The sequence below is a fragment of the Salmo salar genome, chromosome ssa17 (genome assembly GCF_905237065.1).
Source record: "Salmo salar chromosome ssa17, Ssal_v3.1, whole genome shotgun sequence".
Classification (NCBI taxonomy): Eukaryota; Metazoa; Chordata; class Actinopteri; order Salmoniformes; family Salmonidae; genus Salmo; species Salmo salar.
The window spans coordinates 65010596-65022119 of NC_059458.1; the positions used below are offsets into that span (position 1 = coordinate 65010596).

General features: G+C 41.9%; 1 protein-coding gene across 4 annotated transcripts; it reads right to left on the minus strand.

Annotated features, from left to right (window-relative positions):
* Positions 1-169: 169 nt before the first annotated feature.
* On the minus strand, positions 170-11524 carry LOC106576415 (transmembrane 7 superfamily member 3). Of its 4 annotated transcripts, XM_014153571.2 has the most exons (13): positions 11218-11518; positions 10145-10198; positions 9246-9400; positions 8023-8173; positions 7428-7548; positions 5992-6163; positions 5682-5859; positions 5052-5138; positions 4529-4609; positions 3248-3400; positions 3006-3103; positions 2667-2829; positions 170-2551 (listed from the first exon to the last, which is right to left on the minus strand). In XM_014153571.2, exons 1-13 carry the CDS (start codon positions 11288-11290, stop codon positions 2298-2300), a joined length of 1740 nt encoding a protein of 579 aa, XP_014009046.2. In that variant the 5' UTR covers positions 11291-11518; the 3' UTR covers positions 170-2297. The 4 variants fall into 4 exon arrangements, with proteins under 4 accessions (XP_014009046.2, XP_045555930.1, XP_045555931.1 ...); XM_045699974.1 differs by lacking the exon at positions 10145-10198 and having other exon boundaries at positions 11218-11524; XM_045699975.1 differs by lacking the exon at positions 5052-5138.

Genomic DNA, 11524 nt, shown 5'->3' on the forward strand with positions numbered 1-11524 from the left:
TGTTAAAGTTTGGCTAGTGCCCTCCAGCTGAAACCCAGTGGTGGAAACACCGTATGTGTGAACAGGACTCGTTTGAATGCACAACTTACTGTACTTGGACTTAATGGTTGCACCATGATACATCACAGTTTAACTGATGACACATTTTGGGAGCAGAGAAACAAACAAGTGATTTTTAGGAAAAACTATTTATTAAATAATTTCTCACAAAACAGAAACACAGACAAACAGCCCATTTTAAAACATGACAAGGTAAGTACCTAAGAGCTGTAGTGAAAAATACTGAAAGGCAACCTTAACCTTTAAGAAAGCATCATTAGTAATCTTAGTGCATAGAAGCATTTCCTAGTGAGGCATTTCAACAGTATGGCTATAACTTTACAATGTCGGCCTCACACCCCTGTGTGTTTTGGTTTGGAAACTCTGAGAAACTCAGTCTTTCATCCTTGACACTAATCTGAATCCTGTCGGGTGATAATCATAAAATATCAATACATTCTCTATCAAATTTTAATTCAACAACCTGTCGTGTGCAAATGGCGAGGATTTACAAATCAGTGGTGGGATATTAGACTGCATCTGAGGATACCTTGTTGTTTTCCACAAGAGGAAAAATAATCTCTTAAATTATCCACTTAATCAAGCTTCAATATTACTGAACATTTGGAGGAAAAACTGACATTGGTCATGGAATGCATTAATAAACCATGGAATGCATTAATAAACCATGGAATGCATTAATAAACCATGTCATGTGACTGCAGGCAAACTCCTGTACACATCATTAATGCCTCAAGCCAGCTTTTCATACCAAAGCACATACTGGGTGGGTAATGAGAGAGAAAGAACCTAAAGAAAAGTCCCAGAAGACACACATTGAACTCCCTTAAAATCAGTGTTTCCCCTCGGTTCATTTAGCAGTGGTGGCCCACTGCTGCAATAAATTGCCAAGGCGTGCTTTTAAAGGAATAGTCGTTGGCTCAAAGGATTGGAGGTCTATGGGAACAGCTGGCAGGACATTGTGCTTACAATACTAGCAATGCACCCACCCAGCTACCACTGCTAAAAAAACGTCATAGGGGAAACACCAAAAATGCTTTACCAAACGAAAGCTGGCAATAGAGAACATAAACAGCAGGCCCACTTTAATGAAGCGTTAGGCCACCTGACAGAGCAATGGCTCTGGCTCTTGTCATTTGCTCTTCCTGCTACTGCTTAACACTTCAGGAAATACTGAAGGGCTTGGCTATATCACCATTTCCTATAAACATCAGTGCTCAGGATCCAGCTAAACCTACCACTTGTGGTTTATGATTTTAGAGTGCTATCAGACATGTCCATGAAATCAAGAGAGGATACATTTTAGGCTGCAAGTTCCCACCCATACCACTAATAGTGTTTGATTCAACAACTATGTTTAACAAAAAGGGTCCCCAAAACACATGCATATTTCAATATAACAGCTCTCATATTTCTTAAAAATTGAATTATTCATATTTGTAAAAAGCAAAGAAAAAAGGAGTGGCCTCTAAATACACAGTTTTACAAAACATGGTGTAAAAGTAACAGTTTGCATATGAAAATGTTTACAAAACATTAAAAACAATTTACAGCCATTGGAGCCAAAATGGGCATACCCAGAACTCCCTGACAGTGGTTTCATACCCATTAAAACTGGGGGGACATATGCCCTCCAATTTCATTGAGTGGTATTAAGATAAAGTATACTTACTTTTACACTAAAATGAATACCTACCTACCTACCAAATGTTGCTGTCAAAGCCACCTCAAAATGACTGGCTGCATGATGCATCTCAATCTTACTGTTCCAAATTGTTTCTTGTGCTATTCAGTGGTATTAAAACACATATGTTGCCCATACCGGTATGCTGTAACCCTAGTTGTTTAAAGGCACTGTGATGTACTAGGAGAGATGGTGCCTAACTATTTTGGCACAATATTAAGTGGCAGTGGTAACAGCTTCCTCAGTACCATCTAAGAAAATGCAGCCAAATACCACAAGACTGAGGAAGTGAAACAAATCATGCTAAAAAATAATGCTTTGAAAATTCTCTGTGTGCACTTTGTGGCAAAGTTCCTCCCCGAGCATATATAAATAATACCTTAATGGACTGTTACCATCAATGGAATCAAAACATCCATAATCTGGAATAGAAAGACTCCAAACACAATGGTGCTTCCCCGTAGATAGAGAGCCCATGCCCCATAGCACCCTCCTAGTGGGGTGAATCTGTCTACCTGGCTGGGTAAAATGGGTCTAAGTTGAGTGGGTGGGTTTAAAGGAGGAGGGGTGTGTGCTCGCCAGCGGACTCTCTCCTGCCAGTCAGCTGTCGGGCACGGGCGAGGAGACGGGAAGGGAGTGAGGACGTGTGGTGGCTTGGGTCCAGAACGTTGGTCTTGCGGCGCTCCCGCTCTTGCAGCCACATGAGGTAAGGGCTGGGGGGGAAGAAGGGCCGTGTGCGTTCCCGGTAGAGCTGTAGCACGATACCAGACACACCCAGAACCACCCACACTGTGATCATCATGAAATCTGGAATACCAAGAGGACAAAAATATGTTAGGTTGAAAGGTCAAAATCAGGTGCACAACATATGGCCTGCCTGCAGGTTAAATAAAAGAAAACTCTCTGAAGTGATTTTACTCACCAATGTCCTGGAAAGGCACATCAGTAAAGGCCTTGCTGAAGTTGTCGTTGAGGAAGCGTTTGAGAATGTTAAGGGTGATGTAGGATAGGCTGGTATATATGTAAGCATTCACAGCCAGCACCACAGCATAGGCTCCAGCTACACCACACGTAGTGATGTTACCCTGCAGACAGACAACACCCACACAGCAATATTACCCAGAGGCTCCATTTCCACATTTGTCCTCCCAAATCTTTGAAAGTTCTAAGCCCTTCTTGAGTTTAAAGTGGGAGGGGACTATGGCGTTGAATTGGACAGCCACTGTAAAGAACGTGCAGAAGGGTAGGGATCAGGGCCTACCTCTCTTGGCCAGCGGACAAAGAAGAGCGGTACCCCCACCACGATGCAGCTGAACGTCACCCAGAACACCACATTTGAACGGAACACCTGTATGTCACCTGAGGAAGTGATGAGAATTTTTTTACAACGTTGTTACAATACTTTCTGTGTCATACAACATTCATCTGATTGAGCATTATCCTGCTTGAACTAGTAAATCAAATAAATTATAATCTGATGTAGGTATTTTTTGGTTCTTTTACCGACAGGCGTGAAGAAGACAATGGAGGAGATGAGGAACCCCAGCATGAGACCGACGACGACGACACAGGACATAACTGAGCCGAAGCGCCACCAGCTCATCACCAGGATAACTCCCCCCACTACGCCAATCACTGCTGTCAGCGTCAGGCGGACTGCAGGGAGGAAACACAGACACTTCTGTCAGGGTCAGACGGAGAGGGAGTTGGACAAATATCTTTATTTTTCATAGAGCTATAGAAGAATGAGAACCTGAGCTTCTGGCAGGTGGTCCAACTCAGACTGACCCCAAATAAATGAAAGCAAATCCAGGAATTTCTCCATCAATTCTAAACTCAACTGCTCTACAGATAGATTAACCTTCTTTAAATTGTCTTTACACTAAACCATGTGCTCTTCAGCATGATGGAACCCGTGCGCCAACTTAATTACTGGAACATGTGCTTTTACAGTGAGATGTTTGTTCTATGCAGAAATGTGTTGTTTCAAACGGAACTGTGTGTTGTGCACTGGGGAAGTTTCCCATTGCATCCTGGATGAGTTCTGGCACCCATCCATCAGCTCCACCACTGACCAAATCACAGTAGGGTTCGAGTGTGTAATTCTGAATTCATACGCTCACCTCCATCCTCTATGACAACACTGACATCACCTTGCATATGGGGAGCACTAACACCCATGCAAGCCATTCTAGGTTTCTCCAAATCAACATACACAAACTGTAACATAAGCATAAAATGCATACGTGACATATTTTGCTAGGCCTTTTAGATGGCATGTGGGGCACATGTCCCATATCATCACTTATCTCCATACTGTAACAACTGTACTGACTTAGCACTGGCTAATCTGATTGCATTTCCCAGTTAAGGAGACCAACAGGAGTTTCTTTCAACTGAGCTGACCTGATTGAATCACAGAAAAACTCTATGCTTTCAGGAGGCACCGACTGGAGCTTCCAAATGAAAATAGGATCATTTTGGGGGAAAATCATATTCATATGGCATGACTATCTAATTTGCATTTATGAGAGACCTGTGACGATTAATTCAATTTGTCTGGCCCCAAAGCCAGTTTGTATGGCTAATTTCATTCCAAAATACTGTATGCTTTGGAGACTAATTAAAAACTACAGAGAGAGTAGAGAGAACTGAACAAGCATATGACCAAATAAACTGAAGCCAATGTTTACTATAGAAAAAACGACATAATTAAAATCCTTATCAACCTGTCTGACAAGGTCAACAATCTTCTTATGTTCATTTGAAATCACTTAAACTTACTGTCATAGTCCAGTTTTGTAGTTCTTGTGATCAGGACAAAAAAAAGAAACGCTGCAAAACCAAAGCCCATACAGAATAGCTCTAAGAGGGAGGAAGATGGGGAGGGGAACAAGGGAGGAAAGTTTAATACGGGAGAGCAACACAGTAAACACTCCTCTATTTTCTAGCATGACATCTAGGACTGGTTTCCCAGACCCAGATTAAACCTGCTACTGGACTAAAAACATGACCAGCGAAGAGTATTTATTATTTTTCTTTCACATTATTTTTTGCATATTATGTGGGAGCAACAGTTTACAACAAGACCTTTAACCTCCAGCCCATATTTTCATTAGCTGGCTGGCATGAACTTTAAATGAGAGTTGGACTTTCACAAACCATAAATAACCGGGATACAGCTAGTTGGGAGTGGCTATTTATTACTGGTGTTCTATAGGGAGGGAAAGCCCTCGACTTCCCAGACTTATCTTCCAGTGATATAGTGGAAAACTTGGTAAGTCAACACTTGTTTCCCCCTACTCACCACATTTGAAAAAGCGGTGCCCAAAGAAGCACACGAAGAGGCCAGCTAAACCAGCGATGGTGAAGAAGATCCTTGTGGATATCTTCCCTAGAAGAAAATAAAGTACATCAACCTTTAATCATTCTGTCTTTCCCCATAGTTGGTCTAACTTGTTGTTGGTCTAACAAGAGCAGCAGACTCTGTGTCAACTGGTTGTCTTTTTTCTCCTGCTCTGAAATTGCTTATTGCTCCATTACAGTTTGTTACTGTTGACGAGAGTTGACATATGGGTTCATAAGTCAGTTGCTAATGAAAATAGAGGCTGAAATCAGCTGACAACATATTCCCAGGGGACTGGTGTTGATCTTCCCTGGTCTTAAATGCATGCTGTCCTTCAAGGTGCATTCCATAGGATTTTCACGGAAATAGCCCTCAAGGTCTCAGACAGAACGATTGCAGTACAGTAAACGTCTTCTGTGTAGAATGACATTATGCTCTCGTTCCACTCAACAACAAGTCTCATTGAATAAGGCCCTGGGAATTCAGACAGGAATACTCATATCTTTGGAAATGTCTCCATTATAGACATATATTGACTGACGTTTCCCTGCAAAAAGACCCTTTTGGCCCAGTGCTGGTTGTCCCACTTACCCAGAGTGTCACAGCCATCCAGGGTGGAGGAGAAGCTGCAGGCATAGGTGTGGACAGGGATATACGAGGAAGAGGTGTTAAGCACTGGGTCTCTGACTATGACAGAGTAGATGATACCCTGGCCCGGGATGGAGCTAAACACTACCTCTGTCTTGTCATTGGATGATAGTGTCATGATCTACAGGAAGAAAAAAAGGAGAAAAGCTCAGCATACCATTACACCACAACCAGCAAGTTTACAGTCTACAATCCCAATCTGTATTTTTATACATGTCCATTTTGCACTACATTCACACTGTTATCAACTCACCCTTTTCCCATGCTCTCTCATGGTCTGCACATTGGCCACACTCTGGATGCTGGTGATGAGGCTCTGCTCTGATAGGTCGCTCTCAGGCAGGAAGTACTGGTAGATGTCGTACCTCAGGCGCCAGCGAGTGTTTTCACCTACTTCAGTGTCACAGGCGGGCGGATTGGAGCCCCTGAGGAGGTGCCAACAGAGGTCAGTTCACAATGGATTCTAAAAGTTTGCTTTAAAGTACAAATGCCCATTTGGGGAAACAGTGCCACTGTTCGCCCCAGTGCCTTTGTTATTGTTTTATTGATGACAACAGAGAAGAGTCAGTCTGGCAGCGTCGTAAAAACAAATTGCACTGCATATTTGGCTGTTCTATCACTGCGTGTGCAGTGATGTCAGATGAGGAAAACTGTGGTTGTTTACAGTAACTTCTTTGTTGTTGTAATATCCTAAACGGACATGGCACTTTCACCTATTAAGGATTCTAGCTTTAAAAACCGAAATAATTTTTTTTCTAACAATTTTTCTACATATATTTTTCACAATGAAATAAGATGGCTCAGAAGGGCTGTTACAAATAATAATAAACACAGCAATATGAAAATGCAACAGAAAGGGCCATAGTCTCTTTCTTTTAAAAAAATATATAATTTAGAGACTACGCAAAAGAAGTGTCCCCATCACTTTTGTCTCATTCAACAACAACAAAAATGTTTTGCCACAGACCACCCCAGACCTCCCTGGTCTTTCGCTTTTTGAATCACTGCTTTTCAAAATATCAGTTTCTTTTTGTTCCAGGTAAATTTAGATACAGTTCAGTCTACAGACCACAGGCCAATGTAAAATTTTAACAGGAAGATTGTGCGTGTTTGTTTCCGCTCTGCAGTCTGCTTGGCCCTGACAGAAGAGCGTGTGTGTTTCCGCTCTGCGGTCCGTGGTAATGCGAGCCAGCACTTCCCATAGCCTGGTCACCAGATCTGTTTGGGCTGTCTTGCCAACTCTTATGATAATTATCGCACCATAGCCAGATTAATAGCAACAAAGTATTTTCTTTATTTACATAACAAGATATCAATGATTTCCCTATCCAAAAATTCAGAAGAGGTTGGGTTCCAATCACTGTACCTCACCACTTGTGGGTAAATCTCTTTTCTCTACTAAAGCACATTCCTAGTCAGAGCCCTGGCATTAAGAAATGTCTTACTCTGCTTCAACCACAACAAAAGCCACACAAATGTAGGACAGCACATAATGCACTCATAAGATTGCATTGTCTTTCAGTCACAGGACTATTTCTTTGGCTAAATGTTGGCTTTTCACCAGGGTTAACTTTAAAACATATAATCCAAAACATATACAGAGAGTGCCCTGCCTTACATTTGTTTGCAGTGAGACAGAAGTGGTTAAATCCAAGATGCTCATATATAAACCCTCTAGTGTGTTGTTACCTTGAATATCCAATATTTGCAGGTGCAAAGCGGATAGTAGTCTCAAAAAGGTTGTAGTGGAGATACACATTTGGGTCAATGTCCAGGTCAAACTCCAGATTACAAGATCCAGGGACTGGGTCTGCAGAGAGAGAGAAAACACGTAATTAAAACCAGCCAATCAAAAGTCACTGTTTTTTCTTGAAGTCCATTGACAGTGCAGTAATAGACTGTTGAGAGTTTGTACCATTGGTCTATGCAGATGGCCTACTGGTGACTGTGGAGAAGTTGTAGAGTGCAGATTACTCTACACAGATACAATCAGTTTGGTGGATGGCAAAACAGCTTTGAAATTTGTCCTCAGTCGACTATTTGTTTTGGGGTTTGTTTGAAACGGGCTCCACATCTACTAGAACCTCTTGCTATTGTTATGACATGGTATATGGAGTGGTTAAAACAATGGTGGATTGAGGGTGAGTAGTGAGAGGTCAAATATCCTGGAATGTGATGTAAGGTAACATACTGTAGCCCCTTGACAGATAGTGGGAGGCCACCTAAAACTGTAGAGGAATTGGTGGATTTTTTTGGGGATGCGGAGATGGAAGGGCATACATACCAGAGCTGGTGTAGGGGAGGATGACCCCAGTGCCGGCCACAGAGTCCCCATCAGGGGCCAGCAGGAACCAGGAAAGCTTGGTCTGACCGGGGATCAGGGGTGAGAGAAGCCCTGAGTCCACCGCTGTTAGAGAGAGACCCAGCCCTGGCATCTGCCCAAAGTAGTCAACCAGACAACCAGAAAATCACTCAAATAGTCAGTCAACAACACAGCCCTAATCCATCCAAATCAGTCACCAAACCAAAGCCTGAAATCCCATGAAGACCTGTGTTCTAAAGTCAATCTTTAGTTGATTTCAATGCACTGATTTGCCTGAAAGTTTTCAGTTGCTCTCAATTTTCTACGTATCCGGCAAATAATGTCTCCATTGTGAGTAACTCTAACGTAGTAGTTACCATACTACCACCATGTTATTAATGCTTTATTCAGTGCTGTAATGTAAAGTACTACTGAAATGTGCACAGACGCCCAGCTGACCACCTCTTCTCACCTAGCTGTAGGCTATACCTGCCAGATGGTTTTGATAGTGGAGAAAGAATGACTTGTAGTGATATTCACTTCCAGACGACACTCATTAACTGTCTATGCTGTGTTTGGTACATTTTCCCCTTAACAGTTGGGGACTGTTTTCATTGTTGACTTCACTACAGTCAGAGCATGTTAACTGCTTTAGCCTATTCTCACCATGAGTTAGGACTACTTTGAGTTAGGACTACTTTGAGTTAGTTCAAAGCGTTTTCAGTAGTAAGAGGGAAAGGCGTTCAACGTTTTCCGTCAGCACCAAAGAGCTTGTGACCAGCGTAACACATGACCACAGCTCTACTCAGTCAGAGTGTCTGCAAATCTCACAAGACTCTGTCGCAAGTGGGTTACTAGAAACGGTGTGTGTGATAGGGTGATTGGCGACTGTTTCTTCACCCAACCCTTAGGATCTCTGGGACCAAGGCCAGGATTGGTCAACCCATCTTACCCTTGCCTCATGCCCCATCTTCCTCCCATGATGAGCAACCAGTCTGGTTCCACATCATCTGACTTCCCTCCACAAGTCAGTGGACCGATCAGCGCCAATCATGTGTGTGTGTGTGTGTGTGTGTGTGTTTGTTTGTACGTGTTTGATAGGTTAATAGGTCATATTGAATGAATGAACACTGACCTGAATTAGACTATTACATAAATCTATTTTACCTTGAGCATGTGTGTTTGTGTGTGAGCCAGTGTCTTACCCTGGTGTAGGACAGCGTAGCATTGCTGTGCTGTGTATGGAACTGGAGGGTGATAAAGGCCACTTCAGGGGGGATTCTGGAGACCACGGCCTGCACTGTCTCGTTCTCATTCACATTCACGTTCTGAAAGGTGTTGAACAGGAAAACCACCCGATCTGAGAGAGGAAATATATGTTACAGCATTATCCTCCCTGGCTATCCACAACCTGTTACTAGGTTCATTTATATACGGTGGGGTTCCGAAATGATTGACACTGTTGATAAAGATGAGCCAAAATGACTGTATAAAATCAAAAATTAAAGAACTGAGCTACAGTATATTCTACACTCAACAAATTTGGAAATTACATCATTTTATACGAATACAATTGCTCAGAGAAAGAGATTAACTAGTAATACTTTTTCCCCCAAAAATGTAGGGGTAAAAAATATTGACACCGCTGTTTTCAATACCTCACCTTACAAGGCTAACAGCACTGAGCCTTTTTCTAAAATATTTTATGAGTTGGTTCACACCCGTAAGTGTGAATGTCTTTCCAGTTCTGCTATTCTGATTTACGTTGACGTCCCACTGACAAATCTCGCACAGGGTGCTGTGACTATGTGGTTACCCCTGTGGTTGTGACAACATCATCCAGGATGTGAGCCTATCGTAAGTACATCTGAGAATGACACCTTCAATCCACAACATATACCAAAAACAAGGCAGGCCAGATCCTCACACAACACAACTATTGCATTGTAACTGTTGTGACACTGCTTAGCTAATGTCCAAATAGGCAACTGGATGTTCTCACTGCTTGTGTATTACACATGGCTTTTTTCACTTTCTACTCTCTTGCTCCCCTTCCGTTGTGCAGCCTTCTGTCTACTTTTCTGGTCTCTCTGTCTGTCCATACCTCCTGAATTGTCACCTGTCTTTCTCACCGGTCTCTTGTCTCTCTCTGTTGAATCTTCAAACACATAAGATGGTTTGTCAGGTTACAAGAGTAATTTGCGCATGCGTATACTGTATTCTCATCGTGACCGATACCAAGGTTAGACTGAAAAAGAAGCATTACCGTTCTTTTCCTTTCGTTTAACATGTGATGTGGGGGGAAAACTTAAAGAGCCAATTCCTAATGCCTGCTGCTTTCACAAGCATTACATGTCAATGGCATCCAACCTGTTCACTAGGGCCAATCCCAAGATGCCTCACTAGCAACCATTTCACTTGCAGTGTAATTAGCCCTACATTTCAATTATATGTAGTAGTAAAGGAATTAGATTCCATGAGAGAAATATATATTTTTGAATGCTGTGTATACTGGCATGGCAAGAGTGGGTGTATACAATCAGCATTTTATCCTGTTTAGTGTAGCGTTTACATAGCCTTTACAACCTGGGTATGAAATTGAGGGCAAGATAAAACTGTTTTTACCATGAACAATAATAGCCTACTTTGAAATGCCAGACTAATTCCACATAACTATTTTACTGTTGAAGACATATTGAATACTGTTCTGCTTCCCCTTTTCAAGCAACTAGTACAACTGTCTTCACCTCATCATAACCCAATCAATAAGGATGTTTTACTCCATTGTATGTTTTTGTTCATAATTGAGTCTTTGTAAACAAACAATGCCATTTCAAAATACAACTAGTTAACGTTAGTTCATGTCATGGACTATCAGCCCGTGCATCCATAGTTTCATCTATGAATTTGAGAGTGGTTCAGATTCTCCAACCTCAATGTGAAGACTAACTGCAACAATAGGTAACATCTCCCAACATAGGAATGGTTAACAATTCATTAAGTTAGTGGAGTTGATATCTCTGATTCAAAGAAGGCGTATATATCTTCTTCATATAAAACAATAAGACGCTTGCTAGAGTATGATTGGCTTTTAGCCATCAACCTTGATGTAATCTAAAAGTTATACAAGTTAATCAAATGGCAATTTTATTTTAAAAGATTAAAAGCACGACTTACTTTCCAGTTGTGCTACAACTCCATCACAGACCAAGACATATAAAAATATGTACATTAGCCAGGAGGACGGCATTTTCTTCAGGCCCACGTTCCTACTTCCTAGTCTGCTACATTCACTTGCAACACATTTGGTGATATATTCAATAAAGGCTTTCCTGCGACAGGCCAGTGCAACATAGCGTGGCTACAAATTCGTTTTCATTGCTGTTGTTGCTTCCGCGGAACAACTCAACCACGTCCGGCCGCTCAAACGTACTACGAATGTCAACTGCTACAAGCCACTTCCTTTCTCCAGGAGACGTCAAAA